The 22,672-nt window shown below is 38.4% G+C and overlaps 2 protein-coding genes across 2 annotated transcripts in view; one reads left to right on the top strand and one right to left on the bottom strand.

Annotated features, from left to right (window-relative positions):
• LOC309495537 (uncharacterized protein) overlaps nt 1-22,672 on the top strand; it is a gene marked incomplete at its 5' end in the record, with an annotated part of 180,691 nt that overhangs the window by 62,668 nt on the left and 95,351 nt on the right. The window lies entirely within an intron of this gene.
• Nucleotides 879-2,846, bottom strand: LOC309493872 (uncharacterized protein). Its single transcript, XM_082163147.1, has 8 exons — nt 2,480-2,846; nt 2,257-2,324; nt 2,038-2,088; nt 1,915-1,976; nt 1,782-1,832; nt 1,630-1,691; nt 1,321-1,497; nt 879-1,260 (listed from the first exon to the last, which is right to left on the bottom strand). Exons 1-7 carry the CDS (start codon nt 2,572-2,574, stop codon nt 1,449-1,451), a joined length of 438 nt encoding a protein of 145 aa, XP_082019273.1. The 5' UTR covers nt 2,575-2,846; the 3' UTR covers nt 879-1,260; nt 1,321-1,448.

The following is a 22,672-nucleotide window of genomic DNA, read 5'->3' as shown; positions in this document are numbered from 1 at the left end:
TTGGTGCAGTTATAACAACCTGGAGCTGAACACGCTCAAAACAGTGGAGATGATCGTGGACTTCAGGAGAAACCCCCCTGCACTCCCTTCACTCACCATCATGGACAGCACTGTGACTGCAGTAGAGTCATTCAGGTTCCTGGGCACCACCATCTCTCAGGATCTGAAGTGGGACACTCACATAGACTCTATTGTGAAGAAAGCCCAACAGAGACTGTACTTCCTGCGTCAGCTGAGGAAATTCAACCTGCCACAGGAGCTGCTCGTACAGTTCTACTCAGCTGTCATCCAGTCCATCCTCTGCACTTCCATCACCGTCTGGTTCGGCTCTGCTACCAAAACCGACCTCCGTAGACTACAACGGATAGTTCGGACTGCTGAACGAATCACTGGCACTACCCTTCCCACACTCAAAGTACTGCACTCATCCAGAGTGAGTAAAAGGGCTCGCAAAATCACTCTGGACCCGTCACACCCAGCACACTCTCTGTTTGAACTGTTACCGTCTGGTCGACGCTACAGAGCACCGAGCACAAAAACAACCAGACACAGGAAAAGTTTCTTTCCCCAGGCCATCTACCTCATGAACACTTAAATGTTCCCCTACTGTGGAACAAACATGTGCAATACTTCCCTCAGACATTTCATTATAGCACCTTATAACTTTATATATATTTATAATTTATAATCTTTTTATTTTATTTTTTTCTATTTTTTTATTTTATTTTTTATTTATACCTGTTACTTGTCACTTGTCTTGTCACTTTGTATTGTATGTGTACTGGAAGCTACTGTCACCAAGACAAATTCCTCGTATGCGCAAGCATACTTGGCAATAAAGCTCTTTCTGATTCTGATTCTGATTCTGATAGTTTCATTAATAGTGTTCCCCGGACATTTATCGGCCATGTCCATAAAAGAGGGCTTTTAACAAATTGCCAGTAAGATATATTGATAGGGTGACATCACATGAACACTTGTTTTGTTTTTTCAAAAAGCAAATTTCACAAATGTAGCCTACTATACAATATAATACATGTTAAGAATTATTTTGAATCTTTTTTATTATTATTCTGTTAATCTTATGATAGGATTCCCAAGTCATTGCAACATGTATGCAGTGTAGATGCAATCACCATACAATATTTCACTTAATAAAAGCACACTGAAACTGCAGATAGGTCTCAAACTGTTTTATTGGTTTTGTGGGATGGGAGGGAGAAAGAGAGCAAGAGAAAGTGGCATTAATAAATATTCATACTAAAGTGTTACTTGGTTAAATAAGTTATACTAATATATATATATATATTAGCTATATACTATATAATAACTATATACACATACTGAGATCAGTTTTATCAAGCTGTTTGATTTTGTTTGGAGCCTCCTCAGCTCACAGTCAGCTCCTTTAGTGAACAGTCTAGTTCAAGTCTCCTTTAGTGTGCAGTCTAGTTCAAGTCTCCTTTTGTACAGGGCCCTGACTGAGTCGGTTTCCACCTGAAACATAATTCCACCACAAACATGATCATTACAAGTTTTCTGGAGGCTCATCAAAATCACAAAAAGTTCCTTGACTTCCTACAAACACAGGACTGACTGTAATTTATGTCAAGGGTTTTAAATTATTACACATTTCTTCTGAAGCCCATTGAGGTAGAGGCCTCAGTTTCTGGGGCAGGTTGTGAAAAATCCTACAATAAAAGAGATGTGTAAGGGCCAGTCCCTTTTTTATGCCACACATTCAAATGTTTGCCATAATAAAAAAAGCCCAGTGCATTCACCTCAGCAACTGTCTGAGAACACACAGACAGAGTGTCTTCATTTCCTCCACCCTAATAAATAAAAATAGGCCAATGTAAAGCATAACTGTTGTAAAGCAGGTTATGTTTGGTGTTCTGTCTGCTGCATACTGACCTCTGTGTGGGAGACTGTGTGTATGTGTGCTGGCTTCAACAGGGACACTGTATTTCCCTCTACTGCAGAACATAGTCAGCTATATTTACAACTTAAAAAAGTAGTAATGTATTGCACACATACCCAGTGTTACTTGCTTAGAGGAGCCAGCACCAGGGTCAGATTGTACAGCACCTGTAATCACATCCATAATCGGCCGTCCCTTATTGCCTACTCAGAGCCAACTCCTCCGCCACAGTGTATTCTGGTTTACTGAATTTAATTCTTATTTCTGTTTGCTGCAAACAAGTGTTTGTGATAAAATGTTCACAAAAGTAATAAAAGGTTGTGGTAAATACTCACCACTTTGAATTATATTTTTATATTTTGTCTTTATCTGCTGCCAAGAACATTTGGAGTTGGGGTTGCATCTAAAAATCAATGAATATTAATCTTTCTTAGTACATACATGCACATTTTTTATATAATATAAAAAATAGCCTATAGGCTATATTACACATAAATAGGCTACACATACATACATACATAATTTTACATAAATATAGAACGTATTTGTTTAACTTACACATTAACAATCAGCAATCTTTCTCCAACAGTCTTCTCTTGCTTTGGCAGCAGAGACCGTATTGTTTCGAGCTTGAAATACATATTTAAATTCATCGTAATTCTGAATGATTATCTCTTGCTCCTCCGCGGAAAAATATATCGCTCTCGCTCTACCCGCGATTGGTTGTTCAGTGTCGACGTCACTCTTTTATGTGCACGCGCGCGTGGAGTAATCATAGCTTGAGGATCAAAGCCTGAGTTGACAGAGAAAGTTGATGAGCTGCATCATGGTACCAATAAAGCCTGATTGCATCGGTTTGGTTTTGTCAACTCAAAACTAATCCTGTAACCCCGAGTTTGTTCAGCTACCTTCATGGTACAGGCCCCTGCTCAAGGGGTTCGCGCTATTTTTGAATCTGAATACGAAGCAGTCACGTGACTGTGTGTGGAAACGAAGCTTCGGACGTCACAGATCACGTGGTTATGGCAAAACAAATCAAGCTCCGATACACTGCTTCAATGTGTGAGGTTTTTTTTATTTTTTATACAAGCTTCGAAGCCTCGGTGCCGAACGTCACATCAGTAGATCGGACCACCCTAAAATGGATGAATGGGCTAAGTTTGTCATCCTGGCTCAGGAGAGCCATACCTTTTTTTCATTTATCAAGGATTTTCTTTCTACACACTTCTTTTCCTTTGAAACCGAATAACTGATTTCTTGTTGCAATCGCTGCATCAAGGGAAGAAAATTACAATATTATAAATGAAGTTCCAAGTGCCCAACCAAAGGGATCACTAATCGCCATAATGGTGACTAAAAACATTTTAGGAAAATCAACATCAATTTATAAAGTCAGCTTGTGCTCTTGAATTTTTCAGTTGTATTAAAATTTCAACATTCAAGATGACTTTGGGAAATGAGTGAATGCAAACAGAGAAAAATAACTGCAGAAGTGGAGGAAATGAGTGAAAAGTCCATTAAGATTTTCCCCGCCTCAAAAACCACACTCAAACCAATCAATTAATCTTAACTTAGTAAACAAAACATAGTATGTGAATAGTGCAGATTACTAGATTTTTACAATTAAGTTAAGACATTAAGTAAAGTTAACTAAAAAGTGTTAGTTAGAATCACTGTTGGATTTTACAGTGTACCAGCTGCTTGGACGACGAGACCCTAAAGACCCTATTCCGGATCGGGGCATCGTTTCACCAGCATATCGACCTCCCAGACACCACAGGGCTGGACTGGAGGGAAACCGTCATTTGGTGTCTGGAGAGCGTCGCATCCCAATTCAGAACCCACCCAGACCCAGAGCAAATTCAACCCAAGCGACCGTGGAAAAGTCACGAGAGCCTCCCGCAGAACGAGCAACACCACCCACCACGACGAATGAGCCAGAGCCCGAGGATAAGAGGGCAGAGCTTGCCATCGCCCCGGTAGTGGAGTCTCAGTGTGAATCTGACCAGGGGTGTGAGCCCGAGACACCAGCGGTCGAGGGAACGAAACGTGAGGACTGGCTGATGGACAATGGAGACTTGTCGGTTCCCACCCGGTACCTGAATCCTTTTTGGACCATGAGAATTGTCTGGACAATATTCTGTCAGTTTGTTTGGAAGAACCACTCTTTTTGGACTTGGAGCATTTATTTTCATTAACCTGCATAGACTGTGTCATTGTGACTGTGGCTTTAGCAAGTCTCCTCTCTCCGCTTCCACAATGCTCAGCCAGTCCTCCAGCCCCATCGCTACTAGATGTCTGCACCCCTGCGCCGTCTCTGGGGATGCCCTGCCAGGACCTATCGCCTTCGACCTCTTCGCTCCATCTCAGCCTGTCAGCTCCGCCCTGGCTCCTCCTACCTTCAGCTCCATCAGAGACCCTCAGCCCCCTTGGTCTATTGTCACACTGCCTTCGCCACGGACTTTCGGGCCATCCGATGCGCGCCGACCCTCCACCCCTTCGGCTGCAGCGGGTTCCTCCCTCCCGCCGGGTACGCCTCTGTCCTCGGTCACACCGTCATCACCCCAGTCCTTGGGTGCTCCATTGCTCATTGCCTAGGCCTCCAGAACTTGCGACTCCGCTCAGTGTCATCGGCTCTCGATCTGCGCCTATCTCCATCATGGTGACAACAAACTTTATTATTAGGGGTTCAAGCACGAAGTGCTGAAACCCTATTGTTATTGCCCTGATTTTTATTATTATTATTATTCTTCCCTAAAACGCATTGTGCAGCCCAAACCGTAAGACCTAGAGACTTGAAACTTGGCCAGATGGTAGTAGTATTGCTCGCTACTCAGATACACGGACTGAGCCCAATCGGCCCATAGGTGGTGCTATAATGACCACATTTACTGAATTGGCCATAACTCCTACATACTTTGTCATAGAGGCTCAAATTTAGCATCACTGTGATCCCTGGCTCCAGACGAACAACCTGGCTATCTCCAAATCCCGATTTGAGCAAAAAAAAAATTTATATGGGCACTTTTGTCCAAAGCCTACTTTGGCAAACTAGTCCCTGGTTTTTGGTCCAATCAGAACAAGACCAGTCTAGGACAATTCTCTGGACTCTCTAGATCAATAATTATTGAAAAAAAGTTGAACTTTTGCATTTACCTGGCTGTAACAGGGTCATTTAGGAAAGGGGAGGGACAAAAAACACTCAAAAGCCTATACAACCTAAGGGAAAACACCAAACTTCACAAAAATCGATTAGCATATGTGTCCTAACATGGTGAAGAAGCATGCCAAGTTTCGTGAAGATCGGACAATTTTTATTAGGGGTTCAAGCACGAAGTGCTGAAACCCTATTGTAATTGTACTGATTTTTATTATTAGGGGTTCAAGCACGAAGTGCTGAAACCCTATTGTAATTGTGCTGATTTTTATTATTATTTTTCTTCCGCCGTAAAACGCATCGTGCAGCCCAAACCGTAAGAGCTGGAACCTTGAAACTTTGCCAGATGGTAGTACAAAAATCGAGGAGAGGTTCAGAGAGTATGACCCCGATTGACCCATAGGTGGCGCTATAGCAACCAAAAGCGCGAAACTGGTCATAACTCCTAGACCGTATGTTGTAGACTCAAGTGTCTTATATCAATGGAAAGCTGGACTCCTGAAGAACAAAACGTATATCTCCGATTTCATTTCCGGTATGCAAATTTTCCCACCATTTTGAATTTTGTCAAAAAACTACTTTTGCGAACTAGTCCTAGGTTTTTCGCCCGATCGGAACCAAACCAGTGTAGAATTGTTCTCTGGAGTCTGAATATCAATAATTATCGAAAAAAAGTTGAAATTTCGATTCACGGTCGCTAGGGGGCGCAAAATTAACGTTGTGGGAGGAGCCTATTTGACTAAAACGGCTATAACTCCAGAAGTAAATGAGGTATCTTCACCAGACTCAGTACACATGTGTAAGAGATCAATCTGAGGTCACAGTAAAAATATCGCGGCGATTGGCCACATGGTGGCGCTATAACATGAAAAAACATAAAACAGGCTATAACCACCTGAACATTAGTCCGATTGACTTGAAAATTGGTGTGCAGTGTCTTGGTCCAAGGTGCCATGTATGTCTATGAGGACATTGGTGTATCTCGAAAAACATGGCCGCCATCGGCCAAAGAATTTGAGCACCTATTAGACAAGGTTAACGGAGGCCGATCGGAACGAAACTCGATGGGTATGTTCGACTCATGGCCCTAGAGGTCTGTAAGAATTTTGAAAGAAATCGGCCATTAGTTGGCGCTAACGAGTTTTGTTACACCACGTGGTGTTACACTTATCGTCACAAAATGCATATCATCTGATAGATCTGCTCATGCTCAACAACTTTGCCTCAAGAACCATTGCTGTCAATCAAAACTTTCATTAAATATTTGTAATTATGTTAAAAACCTACTTTTGCGAACTAGTCCTAGGTTTTGCGCCCGATCAGAACCAAACGAGTCTAGGACAATTCTATGGACTCTTTAGATCAATAATTATCAAAAAAAAGTTGAACTTTTGCATTTTTCGCATGGGTATATTGGGTCATAAAGAAAATGGGCGTGGCAAAATGCACTCAAAAGCCTATAAATCCTAAACGAAAACTCAGAACTTCACGAAAATTGATGAGCATATGTGTCATAACCTGCTTAAGAAGCATGGAAAATTTTATGGAGAGCGGACCATAGTTGGCGCTATAACTGTTAAAACGCTTTAAAACCATATATTTCCTATGGTAAATTGCCTGTATTTGCTGTAAATGGTGTCTTCTATCATATAATGTTCATATCATAATGTTCAAAACCAGTGCAGCACAATTCTCTGAACTCTCTAGATCAATAATTATCAGAAAAAAAGTTTAACTTCTTCAAAAGGTGATTTTATATGAATATAATGACATATTAAGCCAATAAGTGGTATTTTACTGCCCCCTGCTGTCATTTCATCATACTACTCCCTAATATTGTTATAAAATTCATATTTAGACTTTATAAAATCATTATTTTAACATTTACAATCACATTTTGTCAAAACTCATCTATTGAGTATTACTATTGACAATTGTGTTACACTGAGATATGGAAATGGACGAAAGTAAATGAATGAAATGAAACGAAAGTATAACGGCATTTAAGCCACGCCCCCAAATACAAATTCATTCATAACTCGAAAACGGAAAGTCGTTGCGCGCTCAAATTTTGATGGTGAGGACCTCTCGGGGCTCTTGATCTAAACGTGTCGTCGCGGGCCTCGGGAGCGCGCCCCCCCGCGCATCGCAAGCCCGCGGACCCCCGACTTTGAACGACCGCAACTCCCGACCCAAACCACCCCGAACCTTGTGTGAGAGCTCGTTGGAAAGGGCGCGTCCTTGGCTAGCTTCGATTCAAATGTGGTGTTATTTGCCCTGGGCATTCCAGAGATAATAGCCCGAACAGATATGCCTTATAACAGTCATAACTCCCAGCCCCAATCGCCCAAAAACACCTTGATGGTCTCATTCAACAGGGCTCCTCAAGCACTATCTATGCTCTGAGTTTCAGAATTTTTCGCCTTTTGGTTCCTGAGATATAAGTAAAAAAACAAATTCCCATTCATTCATTCAAACACTTCAACTGTAAAAAAAGCTATAATACCACTGTTGTCCACTAGAGGGAGCAGCAGGATTACGCATTATCTTTTAATTCGCTTTCAGTATTGGGAAATAAACAAATGCTTTAAGAAGCAATCTTTTTTATTACGATGTTTTTTGTTTTATTATGATATTTGTATATATTTTATTTTTTTATTATGATTATGAACGGTTTGATTGACATTAGTGATTCTTGAGGCAAAGTTGTTCAAGATGAGGAGATGAAGATATTTTCACAATATCACATCATAAAAACATTGAAAACATATTTGTCTTTGTGTGTGTGTGTGTGTGTGTGTGTGTGTGTGTGTGTGTGTGTGTGTAAGCATGCATTATTGAGTTAACATGGAAAACACTTATATTACAATAACTATTATAACACAATCATATTTTGTCAGTGTTTATCACTTCATTTGCACTGACACTTCACATAATTGCTAGTAATGTGGTAAATCATGGTATATCACGCTATAAACATGGTAAATCATAGTAAATAATTGATGGTCTCATTCAACAGGGCTCCTCAAGCACTATCTATGCTCTAAGTTTCAGAATTTTTCGCCTTCTGGTTCCCAAGATATAAGTGAAAAACCAAATTCCCATTCAGTCATTCATTCAATCACTTCAACTGTAAGATGGAAGCTGTAATACCACTGTCCACTAGAGGGAGCAGCAGTATTACATATGATCTTTTCATTAGTTTTCAGTATTGGGAAACAAACAAATGCTTTAAAAAGCAATCTTTTTTTCTTTTTCTTTTCTTTTTTATATTATTAGATCACAAAGGAATTCTAATAGACCAATAAATATATTTTCTCAATAACATATTCCAAAACATTAAAAAACATATTTGTATTTGTGTATGTTTATTTCTCTGTGTGTGTGTGTGTAAGCATGCATTATTGAGTTAACATGGAAAAACTGGTTTGCTTTAGTCCAGAAAACTGTTGAAAATCATGAAGTTTAAAGTGAAAGTGAGCCAATAAGTGGTCTTCTTCTGCCCTCTGCTGGCCATTCTACTTATTAATGAAGTCTTTTCACATGTGCTCACATTCATATTTAGACTCTAAAAATCACTTATATAACAATAACTATTATAACACAATCAGATTTTGTCAGTGTTTATCACTTCATTTGCACTGACACTTCACATAATTGCTAGACACATGGTAAATCATAGTAAATAATACTATAATGTGGTGTATCAAGGTAAACCATGCTAGAATCCTGGCAAATCATTCTAGAACGTGGTAAATCATGGTAAACTATGCTAGAACAGGGTAAATCATGGTAAACCATGATAAACTATGGTAAATCATGTTAGAATGTGGTATATCATGGTAAATCATGCTAGAATATGGTAAATCAAGGTAAACTAAGATAAAATCATGGTAAACTATGTAAATCATGCTAGAATCATAGTAAATAATACTAGAATGTGGTAAATTATTGTGGGAGGAGCCTATTTTACTAAAATGGCTATAACTCAAGAAGTAAATGAGAAATCTTCACCAAACTCAGTGGCATATTGAGTTAACATGGAAAGACTGGTTTGATTTAGTGCAGAAAACTGGTGCAAATCATGAAGTTTAAAGTGAAAGTGAGCCAATAAGTGGTCTTCTACTGGCTTCTGCTGGCCATTCTACTTATTAATGAAGTCTTTTCACATGTGCTTTTGGATTCATTCATATTTGGAGTAGACACTAAAAAAAATCACTTGTATAACAATAACACAATCATATTGACAATCACAGTGTTTATCACTTCATTTGCACTGACACTTCACATAATTGCTAGTAATGTGGTAAATCATGGTAAATCACGCTAGAAACATGGTAAGTCATAGTAAATAATAGTAGAATGCCTAACCCTAACCCCCACCCTAACCCTAACCCTAACCCTATCAAGGTAAATCATGTAAGAATCCTAGTAAATCATTCTAGAACGTGGTATATCATGCTAGAACATGGTAAATCATGGTAAACTATGCTAGAACAGGGTAAATCATGGTAAACCATGATAAATCATGATGAACCATGGTAAATCATTTTAGAATGTGGTATATCATGGTAAATCATGCTAGAACATGATCTTTTCCATCTATGATGCTTGCTAAATAAAACTTAATAACTTTTTATGCTTTTGTGCTTTAAGGCCTTAAAGGCCTTAATTGCTTGAACCCCGATAAATGCTGCTTGCAGCTTTAATTATTATTATTATTATTATTCCGCCCTAAAACGCATCGTGCAGCCCAAACCATAAGAGCTGGAACCTTGAAACTTGGCCAAATGATAGTGCTCAATTTGGGGAAAACCTATCAAAATATGGCCCAGATTGGCCAATAGGTGGTGCTATAATGACCACATTTACTAAATTGGTCATAACTCCTACATAGTTTGTCCTAGAGGCTCAAATTTAGCATCACTGTGATCCCTGGCTCCAGACGAACAACCTGGCTATTTTTTTAAATTTATATGGCCACTTTTGTCCAAAGCCTACTTTGGCGAACTAGTCCCTGGTTTTTGGTCCAATCGGAACCAGACCAGTCTAGGACAATTCTCTGGACTCTCTAGATAAATAATTATCGAAAAAAAGTTGAATATTTTCATTTGCCTGGCTGTAACAGGGTCATTTAGGAAAGGGGAGGGACCAAAAAACACTCAAAAGCCTATACAACCTAAGGGAAAACCCCAAACTTCACAAAAATCGATGAGCATATGTGTCCTAACATGGTGAAGAAGCATGCCAAGTTTCGTGAAGATCGGACAATTTTTATTAGGGGTTCAAGCACGAAGTGCTGAAACCCTATTGTAATTGTACTGATTTTTATTATTAGGGGTTCAAGCACGAAGTGCTGAAACCCTATTGTAATTGTCCTGATTTTTATTATTATTTTTCTTCTGCCGTAAAACGCATCGTGCAGCCCAAACCGTAAGAGCTGGAACTTTGAAACTTTGCCATATGGTAGTACAAAAATCGAGGAGAGGTTATCAAATTATGACCTCGAATGGCCCATAGGTGGCGCTATAGCGACCAAAAGCGCGAAACTGCTCATAACTCCTAGACCGTATGTCGTAGACTCAAGTGTCTTATATCATTGGAAAGCTGGATGCCTGACGAACAAAACGTATATCTCCGATTTCATTTCCGCCATGATAGATTTTCCGCCATTTTGAATTTTGTCAAAAACCTACTTTTGCGAACTAGTCCCTGGTTTTTTGCCCGATTGGAACCAAACCAGTGCAGAAATGTTCTCTGGAGTCTGAATATCAATAATTATCGAAAAAAAGTTGAAATTTACATTCACGGTCGCTAAGGGGCGCCCAAATGTATGTTGTGGGAGGAGCCTATTTTACTAAAACGGCTATAACTCCAGAAGTAAATGAGGTATCTTCACCAAACTCGGTACAAATGTGTAATAGGTCAATTTGAGGTCACAGTAAAAAAACCGCGGCAAATGGCCACATGGTGGCGCTATAACATGAAAAAAACATAAAACGGCCCATAACCACCTGACCGTTAGTCCGATTGACTTGAAAATTGGTATGCAGTGTCTTGGTCCAAGGTGCCATGTATGTCTATGAGGACATTGGTGTATCTCAAAAAACATGGCCGCCATCGGCCAATGAAGTTTGAGCACCTATTAGACAAGGTTAACGGACGTCGATCGGAACGAAACTCGATGGGCATGTTCGACTCCTGGCCCTAGAGGTCTGTAAGAATTTTGAAAGAAATCGGCCACTAGTTGGCGCTAACAAGTTTTATGGCTCTGTAACCACGTGGTGTTACACTTATCGTCACAAAATGCATATCATTTGATAGATCTGCTCATGCTGAACAACTTTGCCTCAAGAACCATTGCTGTCAATCAAAACGTTCATTAAATATTTGTAATTATGTTAAAAACCTACTTTTGCGAACTAGTCCTAGGTTTTTCGCCCGATCAGAACCAAACGAGTCTAGGACAATTCTATGGACTCTTTAGATCAATAATTATCAAAAAAAAGTTGAACTTTTGCATTTTTCGCATGGGTATATTGGGTCATAAAGAAAATGGGCGTGGCAAAATGCACTAAAAAGCCTATAAATCCTAAACGAAAACTCAGAACTTCACAAAAATTGATGAGCATATGTGACATAACATCATTAACAAGCATGCAACATTTTATGGAGATCGGACCATAGGTGGCGCTATAACTGTTAAAAGGCTTTAAAACCATATATTTCCTATGGTAAATTGCCTGTATTGGCTGTAAATAGTGTTTTCCATCTATGAACATATAATGTTCATATAATAATGTTCAAAACCAGTGCAGTGCAATTCTCTGGACTCTCTAGATAAATAATTATCAGAAAAAGTATAACTTCTTCATTTGGATGGCTATAATAGGGTCACTTCAATACGTAGCCTTAAAATGAATACCATGACATATTAAGCCAATAAGTGGTATTTTACTGCCCCCTGCTGTCATTTCATCATACTACTCCGTAATATTGTTATATAATTCATATTTAGACTTTATAAAATCATTATTTTAACATTTAACATGAAAACGAAAGTAAAACGGCATTTAGGCCACGCCCCCCAGTACAAATTCACTCATAACTTGAAAACGGAAAGTCGTTTCGTGCTCAAATTTTGATGGTAAGGTCCTCTCCACGCTCTTGATCGAAACGTGTCATCGCGGGCCTCGGGAGCGCGCCCCCCCGCGCATCGCAAGCCCGCGGACCCCCGACTTTGAACGACCGCAACTCCCGACCCAAACCACCCCGAACCTTGTGTGAGAGCTCGTTGGAAAGGGCCCGTTCTCTGCTAGCTTCGATTCAAATGTGGTGTAATTTGCCCTGGGCATTCCCGAGATATAAGTGAAAAACCAAATTCCCATTCATTCATTCAAACACTTCAACTGTAAGATGGAGGCTGCAATTCCACTGTTGTCAACTAGAGGGAGCAGCAGTATTAGATATAGTATTAATCTTTTTATCAGCTTTCAGCTTTGGCCAACAAACAAATGGTTAAAGCTATTTTTTTTAAATTATTATTGGACTGATAATATAGATCACAATGAAATATATGAAATGGTTAGACCATTAAAATATTTTTTCACAATAACACATCCTAAAGACATTGAAAACATATTTGTATCTGTGTGTGTGGATGTGTTTGTGTTTGTGTGTGTGTCTGTGTGTGTAAGCATGCTTAATGGAAAGAACATGGAGAAACTGCTTTGTTTTACTGGTGGATAAAAAAGTCTTTCAAATGAAAGTGAGCCAATTAGTGGTCTTCTACTGCCCTCTGCAGGACATTCTACTTAATAAAATATTTTCATCTGTGCTTTTGCATTAGTTTTTGGACTATATCAAATTACTTGCATGAAAATCACCTATTATAACAGTCATGTTTTGTCAAAGTTTATCACTTCATTTTTACTGAGCTCTCAGTTTGAACAATTCTGCCTCTCAGTGATTAATTTGAAATCTGAAAATGGTGTTATACAGAGGAGATTTGCAATTATCATTTTGTTACCTATCTTTTATTTTAAATATCTCCATCTACAACAAAATGTGTGTGCATGTGTGTGTTCAAGCATGGTTAGTGTATTAAGTATTATTGTTTAAGTATTATTGTTTTCATTTACATTTTAACCACCAGAAGAAGAACACTCATTGGTTCATTCTGCTCACTAAAATATTATTTTTAAATTTTTTTTCCATTTGAAATATTGTTTAAACTTAATAAAATCATTAAAATAACATTTCAAATCATATTTTGTCTGTTTATAAATCCCACAGACTCACATTGGCTGCAATACTAATGTTTTTGTAAGACACAGACCTGATAGTCTAATCTGTGTGTATTGTGCATATATTATTGATATTATTACTATTGCAAATCATGTTATTGTAACTCATATCTTAATAGAATATTATTTGTAATTTTAATTATTTATTTCTTAATTGTTTTTTTATGATTACTACAGATATTATCACCAAAGATATCAACTACACCTTCACTTTTAGTATTGATACGCTGCACACACAGCACACACACTCACTAATGCATTCAAATAAATGTAATCTTACTGTGCTACTTTATTTGTACATGATTAGAATGAACAGAAATCTAAGAATATTTTTCTTCTTTTGTTAAAGCCATTTCAGACTCCAAGTAAGCATTATATTACTAATCATCTATTTTAAAGGTGCCATACAGTTGAAAACTGTATTTATCTTGGCATAGTTGAATGATAAGAGTTCTGGACATGGAACTGACATACCGTGAGCCTCAAACACCATTGTTTCCTCCTTCATGTGTAAATCTCCTGTTTGCAAAAGACCGCTGAAAAATGAGTGAATCCCACCATAACACCGACTGTGACGTTGGAGTCAGGATCATTAATATTTATACCCCCCAAATTTGCATTTTCCAGTCCATGTTCTAGGCCAGGCAGTGTTAATGTAGACCTGCACAGCCGAATCATCAGAAGATCTGCAGGTATTGTGAAGAAGCAAGCAAGGACAATAGTGAAAATGGCAGATCATGGATATAAATGTTATGTCTGAGGCTGTGCTGCGGATTTGAGAACTTTTCATTCCTTTCCCACAAAAGAGAACTGTCAACAGGCATGGTTGATGTTTACAACAGGATACCTCACCATTTTAATTCAAAGCTGTTAGTTTGCTCTTAACGGAGGCCGATCAGAACGAAACTAGGTGGGCATGTTCGACTCGTGGCCCTAGAGGTCTGTAAGAATTTTGAAAAATCAGCCACTAGTTGACGCTAACAGGTTTTACGGCTATGTAATCACGTGATGCATATCATTTGATAGATCTCCTCATACTGAACAACTTTGCCTCAAGAACTACTGCTGTCAATCAATTTGTTCATTAAATACTTGCGATTATGTTAAAAACCTACTTTTGCGAACTAGTCCTAGGTTTTTCGCCCGATCGGAAATATACCAGTACAGTACAATTCTCTGGAAGCTCTAGATTATTAATTATATAAAAAAACTTTAACTTTACCCATTGGGTAGCCATAACAGGATCATTTAGAAAATGGGTATGGCAAAAAACACTCAAAAGCCTGTAAATCCTAAACAAAAACTCAGACAACTCACTAAACTGCCTTATGTGCTTAAAGACCCTAAATGCTTGAACCCCGCTAAATGCTGCTTGCAGCTTTAATTAGGGGTTCAAGCACGAAGTGCTGAAACCCTATTGTAATTGTACTGATTTTTATTATTATTATTATTATTATTCTTCCGCCGTAAAACGCATCGTGCAGCCCAAACCGTAAGTGCTAGAGACTTGAAACTTGGCCAGATGGTAGTACAAAAATCGAGGAGAGGTTATCAAATTATGACGCTGATTGGCCCATAGGTGGCGCTATAGCAACCAAAAGCGCGAAACTGGTCATAACTCCTAGACGATAAGTCATAGACTCAAGTGTCTTATATCATTGGAAAGCTGGACGCCTGACGAACAAAACGTATATCTCCGATTTTATTTCCGTCATGATAGATTTTCCGCCATTTTGAATTTTGTCAAAAACCTACTTTTGCAAACTATTCCCTGGTTTTTCGTCCGATCGGAACCAAACCAGAGCAGAATTGTTCTCTGGAGTCTGAAGATCAATAATTATCGAAAAGAAGTCGAAATTCCGATTCCTGGTCGCTAGGGGGTGATAAATTAAGGTTGTGGGAGGAGCCTTTTTTACTAAAATGGCTATAACTCGAGAAGTAAATGAGATATCTTCACCAAACTTGGCACACATGTTTAAGAGGTCAATCTGAGGTCACAGTAAAAAAAATTGCGTCGATTGGCCACATGGTGGCGCTATAAACAAAAAAAAACATATAGACACGTGACCGTTTTTCCGAATGACTTGAAATTTGGTATGCAGTGTCTTGGCCCAAGGGGCCACCTATGTCTATAAGGATATTGGCGTATCTCGAAAAACATGGCCGCCATTGGCCAATGAGGTTTGAGAACCGTTAACGAAGTCCGATCGGAGCGAAACTCGGTGGGCATGTTCGGCTCAAGCCCCTAGAGGTCTGTAAGAATTTTGAAAGAAATCGGCCACTAGTTGGCGCTAACGAGTTTTATGGCTCTGTAATCACGTGGTGTTACACTTATCATCACAAAATGCATATTATCTGATAGATCTGCTCATTCTGAACAACTTTGCCTCAAGAACCATTGCTGTCAATCAAACAGTTCATTAAATATTCATGAATATGTTAAAAACCTACTTTTGCGAACTAGTCCCTGGTTTTTCGCCCGATCGGAACCAGACCAGTCTAGGACAATTCTCTGGACTCACTAGATCAATAATTATCGAAAAAAAGTTTAACTTTTGCATTTGGGTGGCAGTAATAGGGTAATTAATAAAAGGGGCGTGGCAAAATACACTAAAATGCCTATAAATCATAAATGAAAACTCAGAACTTCACAAAAATTGGTGAGCATATGTGACATAACATCATTAACAAGCATGCCAAATTTTATGGACATCGGACCAAAGGTGGCGCTATAACTGTTAAAAAGCTTTAAAACCATATATTTCCCATGGTAAACTGCCTGTATTGGCTATAAATGGTCTTTTCCGTCTATTATGTCAGTTGTTAAATGCTTGCTAAATAAAACTTAATGTCTTTTGATGCTTGTGTGCTTAAAGGCCTTAACTGCTTGAACCCCGATAAATGCTGCTTGCAGCTTTAATTATTATTATTATTATTATTCCGCCCTAAAACGCATCGTGCAGCCCAAACCATAAGAGCTGGAACCTTGAAACTTGGCCAAATGATAGTGCTCAATTTGGGGAAAACCTATCAAAATATGGCCCAGATTGGCCAATAGGTGGTGCTATAATGACCACATTTACTAAATTGGTCATAACTCCTACATAGTTTGTCCTAGAGGCTCAAATTTAGCATCACTGTGATCCCTGGCTCCAGACGAACAACCTGGCTATCTCCAAATCTCGATTTGAGCAAAAAAAAAATTTATATGGCCACTTTTGTCCAAAGCCTACTTTGGCGAACTAGTCCCTGGTTTTTGGTCCAATCGGAACCAGACCAGTCTAGGACAATTCTCTGGACTCTCTAGATAAATAATTATCGAAAAAAAGTTGAATATTTTCATTTGCCTGGCTGTAACAGGGTCATTTAGGAAAGGGGAGGGACCAAAAAACACTCAAAAGCCTATACAACCTAAGGGAAAACCCCAAACTTCACAAAAATCGATGAGCATATGTGTCCTAACATGGTGAAGAAGCATGCCAAGTTTCGTGAAGATCAGACAATAGGTGGCGCTATAACTGGCAAAAACGTCTCTTCTTATTAGGGGTTCAAGCACGAAGTGCTGAAACCCTATTGTTATTGCCCTGATTTTTATTATTATTATTATTCTTCCCTAAAACGCATTGTGCAGCCCAAACCGTAAGACCTAGAGACTTGAAACTTGGCCAGATGGTAGTAGTATTGCTCGCTACTCAGATACACGGACTGAGCCCAATCGGCCCATAGGTGGTGCTATAATGACCACATTTACTGAATTGGCCATAACTCCTACATACTTTGTCATAGAGGCTCAAATTTAGCATCACTGTGATCCCTGGCTCCAGACGAACAACCTGGCTATCTCCAAATCCCGATTTGAGCAAAAAAAAAATTTATATGGCCACTTTTGTCCAAAGCCTACTTTGGCGAACTAGTCCCTGGTTTTTGGTCCAATCGGAACCAGACCAGTCTAGGACAATTCTCTGGACTCTCTAGATAAATAATTATCGAAAAAAAGTTGAATATTTTCATTTGCCTGGCTGTAACAGGGTCATTTAGGAAAGGGGAGGGACCAAAAAACACTCAAAAGCCTATACAACCTAAGGGAAAACCCCAAACTTCACAAAAATCGATGAGCATATGTGTCCTAACATGGTGAAGAAGCATGCCAAGTTTCGTGAAGATCAGACAATAGGTGGCGCTATAACTGGCAAAAACGTCTCTTCTTATTAGGGGTTCAAGCACGAAGTGCTGAAACCCTATTGTTATTGCCCTGATTTTTATTATTATTATTATTCTTCCCTAAAACGCATTGTGCAGCCCAAACCGTAAGACCTAGAGACTTGAAACTTGGCCAGATGGTAGTAGTATTGCTCGCTACTCAGATACACGGACTGAGCCCAATCGGCCCATAGGTGGTGCTATAATGACCACATTTACTGAATTGGCCATAACTCCTACATACTTTGTCATAGAGGCTCAAATTTAGCATCACTGTGATCCCTGGCTCCAGACGAACAACCTGGCTATCTCCAAATCCCGATTTGAGCAAAAAAAAAATTTATATGGGCACTTTTGTCCAAAGCCTACTTTGGCAAACTAGTCCCTGGTTTTTGGTCCAATCAGAACAAGACCAGTCTAGGACAATTCTCTGGACTCTCTAGATCAATAATTATTGAAAAAAAGTTGAACTTTTGCATTTACCTGGCTGTAACAGGGTCATTTAGGAAAGGGGAGGGACAAAAAACACTCAAAAGCCTATACAACCTAAGGGAAAACACCAAACTTCACAAAAATCGATGAGCATATGTGTCCTAACATGGTGAAGAAGCATGCCAAGTTTCGTGAAGATCGGACAATTTTTATTAGGGGTTCAAGCACGAAGTGCTGAAACCCTATTGTAATTGTACTGATTTTTAGGGGTTCAAGCACGAAGTGCTGAAACCCTATTGTAATTGTCCTGATTTTTATTATTATTTTTCTTCTGCCGTAAAACGCATCGTGCAGCCCAAACCGTAAGAGCTGGAACTTTGAAACTTTGCCATATGGTAGTACAAAAATCGAGGAGAGGTTATCAAATTATGACCTCGAATGGCCCATAGGTGGCGCTATAGCGACCAAAAGCGCGAAACTGCTCATAACTCCTAGACCGTATGTCGTAGACTCAAGTGTCTTATATCATTGGAAAGCTGGATGCCTGACGAACAAAACGTATATCTCCGATTTCATTTCCGCCATGATAGATTTTCCGCCATTTTGAATTTTGTCAAAAACCTACTTTTGCGAACTAGTCCCTGGTTTTTTGCCCGATCGGAACCAAACCAGTGCAGAAATGTTCTCTGGAGTCTGAATATCAATAATTATCGAAAAAAAGTTGAAATTTCCATTCACGGTCGCTAAGGGGCGCCCAAATGTATGTTGTGGGAGGAGCCTATTTTACTAAAACGGCTATAACTCCAGAAGTAAATGAGGTATCTTCACCAAACTCGGTACAAATGTGTAAGAGGTCAATTTGAGGTCACAGTAAAAAAACCGCGGCGAATGGCCACATGGTGGCGCTATAACATGAAAAAAACATAAAACGGCCCATAACCACCTGACCGTTAGTCCGATTGACTTGAAAATTGGTATGCAGTGTCTTGGTCCAAGGTGCCATGTATGTCTATGAGGACATTGGCGTATCTCAAAAAACATGGCCGCCATCGGCCAATGAAATTTGAGCACCTATTAGACAAGGTTTACGGAGGCTGATCGGAACAAAACTCGGTAGGCATGTTCGACTCATGGCCCTAGAGGTCTGTAAGAATTTTGAAAGAAATCGGCCACTAGTTGGCGCTAACGAGTTTAAAGGCTCTGTAATCACGTGGTGTTACACTTATTGTCACAAAATGCATACCATTTGATAGATCTCCTCTTGTTGAACAACTTTGCCTCAAGAACCATTGCTGTCAATCAAACCGTTCATTAAATATTCGTAATTATGTTAAAAACCTACTTTTGCGAACTAGTCCCTGGTTTTTCGCCCGATCAGAACCAAACCAGTCTAGGACAATTCTATGGACTCTCTAGGTCAATAATTATCAAAAAAAAGTTGAACTTTTGCATTTTTCTCATGGGTATATTGGGTCATAAAGAAAATGGGCGTGGCAAAATGCACTCAAAAGCCTATAAAACCTAAACGAAAACCCAGAACTTCACAAAAATGTATGCGCATATTTGTCATAACATGCTAAAGAAGCCTGGAAATTTGTATGGAGATCGGACCAAAGGTGGCGCTATAACTGTTAAAACACTTTAAAACCATATATTTCCTATGGTAAATTGCCTGTATTGGCTGTGAATGGTCTTTTCCTATGAAAAATTCCATAGGAAATAATTTGATCAAAATGAAATAATTTTCATATAATAATGTTCATGACTCTTAATAAGCATGAAACATTTCAGACAGATCAGACAAAATTTGCCTCTATAACAGTCAAAAAGGTAAAAATTATATAACATGTCATTAAGCCAATAAGTGGTATTTTACTGCTTTTACTGCTTTTTTTTACGAATTTCATATTTTCTTTCAAAAATATGAACATATCACACCAGTCCTCAGGTCTTTACACTGGCTCCCAGTTAGATTTAGGATTGATTTTAAAGTATTATTACTGGTATATAAATCATTCAATGGCCTAGGACCTCAATACATTGCAGATATGCTCACTGAATATAAACCCAACAGATCACTCAGATCATTAGGATCATATCAGCTAGAAATACCAAGGGTTCACTCTAAACATGGCGAGTCTGCTTTTAGCTATTATGCCAGCCGCAGCTGGAACCAGCTTCCAGAAGAGATCAGAGGTGCTCCTACAGTGGTCACATTCAAATCCAGACTCAAAACACTTCTGTTTAGCTGTGCATTTACTGAATGAGCACTGTGCCGCTGTTCGTCCGACTGTTTGTACTGTACTGTATTTTACACTATTTTTCTAAACTGTTTTAATTATTCTTATTTCTTTTAATTATTTTAATTTCTCCTATGTCAGCAGGGCATTTAGCCCGAAACTGTAAATGCCCACTCAGAAGGTGATAATGTGAAAGTGATTAATGTGGGTTTGAAAGTAGAACAGTATTTAAATGACGATATTAAAGTTTTCGTCTGAGAAAGAATGTGAACGCAGTGCTAAAGTTCTAAAGAAAGTGGAAAGAACGTGTGAGTAAATGAGGGAGAAAAGAAAGTTAAAGGAAAGTTGATAGATGGAAGTCGTAAGAAGATTGAAGGTTAAAAGAAGGTTGAAAGATTTAAGTCTTAAGGGAATCCTTTGAAAGAAAGATCTATAATAAATATTCTTTTTTATTTTTTAAAAGTACTGTATTTTATTTTATTTTTCTAAACTGTTTTAATTATTCTTATTTCCTTTCATTATTTTAATTTCTTCTATGTAAAGCACTTTGAATTGCCATTGTGTATGAAATGTGCTATATAAATAAACTTGCCTTGCCTTGCCTTGCCTTGCCTTGCTTTTATTCATGCCTGGTGTAAAAATTATGACTAGTACTATTATACAAAAGTTGAGAGTACAGGACATTAGGAACTTTAGACACAGAGATATTTCTTATAAAATAAAGCAGAGAGACAATCCTTGAGAGACCAGTGCATTCTTAGTATATTATAGTGTATTATGTATAATAATGTTCATGACTCTTAATAAGCATGAAACATTTCAGACAGATCAGACAAAATTTGCCTCTATAACAGTCAAAAAGGTAAAAATTATATAACATGTCATTAAGCCAATAAGTGGTATTTTACTGCTTTTATTCATGCCTGGTGTAAAAATTATGACTAGTACTATTATACAAAAGTTGAGAGTACAGGACATTAGGAACTTTAGACAGAGATATTTCTTATAAAATAAAGCAGAGAGACAATCCTTGAGAGACCAGTGCATTCTTAGTATATTAGCTCTTCTATAACAGTTTAAATTGAGTCGTATCGCTCTGTTCTGGACAAATTATATTTTTCAATCAGTTCTTTTTTTTTTTCTTTACTTGATGCACTCGATTACACCACTGGGCAATAACACACGATTCATCCAATCACTGATTGTGCTGCTGTGACTGACACCCCTGAGAGCCAACAGAAGCGGCATATTCATAAGGCCCGCCCACAGGTCGCGCAGGCGCTGCCGCTGTCAGCATAAACAGAGAATCAGATGAGAACAGATCAAATGAGACGCGGAGCATTTCTCCAGAAACTCCTTGCACTAAATGATAATCATAATCTATCTAGAACTGTGATTGTGTGCACTTGTAAACTTTGGATGCTTCAGCCTGGAGTGTTGTCGTCAGAGAGAGGTGAAGTGGAAATCGGAGTAAAGATTTAGTGGATCCCAGAGCGGTAATCTTTATTGAATAGTCTTTTTTTTATTGAATATGTGATGCAATCTCGTTTTGGTGAGTGACATTTTTTTTATCATATGTTATCTTATGAAAGATATGTCAATTTCAGAAATGATTTGATATGAGCTGAGTGTAGGCCGCACAGCGCGAGCTGAACTAATTAGCCGTAGGCTAAAGCTATCACGTATAACAATGATCATTGTGTCATGAGTTGAGACAATGGGTCTTATTCATGAAACACGAGCAGAACGAATTTTTGTGTAAATCGTGTGTAAAGTGGTTCTGACGTAAATTTTCGGATTCATTAAAATGTTCGTATTTTCCAAACGTTAGTTGGTACGAAAGAGATCTACACCTGCTCCCAGCCACGCGTAAATAGTGCGTTTAACATCCGAACGTTTTGCTCATTAATAAGGCTGCATTTTAATTCACCTTAATCGTGTACATATTTACACAGCATTTTGAAAAAATATTAGGTAACACTTTACAATACGGGTGCACTAATCTGCATTAATTCATATTTAACTAATGCACAGATAATCATGTGTTAATGTATGACTCATGAAGAACTAAACCATTAATTAATGATTACTGCATCAGCAACTAATAAAGATTCTAAATGATTAATAGATTAAGTAATATATGAATTGTTATTAATTAAATGTGTCAATGTATTAATTAATTAATAACTTATTTTATTAACTAAAAGTGTAAATGAATGCGTTAATTACCACAGTTGGTCAAAGCAATGTACTTCAACTTCCAGTTGTCTGCTTTAATTAATCATTAACTAATGGTTTGCAAATGCATCATTATGTTATGACTTTACTTGTTGAGGCACATGACTATTAACTAATTGTTAAGTAATATGCCATTTATGGGTTTTGACAGTTTGCACATGCAGTGAATGTAATGTTG

The sequence above is a fragment of the Leuciscus leuciscus genome (assembly GCF_965113295.1).
Source record: "Leuciscus leuciscus genome assembly, chromosome: 3".
NCBI classification, from domain to species: Eukaryota; Metazoa; Chordata; class Actinopteri; order Cypriniformes; family Leuciscidae; genus Leuciscus; species Leuciscus leuciscus.
Note: the sequence above shows the minus strand (reverse complement) of the source record. Positions and strands in the feature narration are given on the sequence as shown.

Excerpts from the sequence above, each read along its gene's own strand:
- LOC309493872 (XM_082163147.1), bottom strand. The coding sequence starts at position 2,574 with ATGAATTTAAATATGTATTTCAAGCTCGAAACAATACGGTCTCTGCTG. Across the intron at positions 2,089-2,256 it reads TAAAAATATAATTCAAAGTG|GTGCTGTACAATCTGACCCT; the intron begins GTGAGTATTTAC and ends ATGTGATTACAG. Across the intron at positions 1,498-1,629 it reads ATGGGCTTCAGAAGAAATGT|GTGGAAACCGACTCAGTCAG; the intron begins GTAATAATTTAA and ends ATTATGTTTCAG.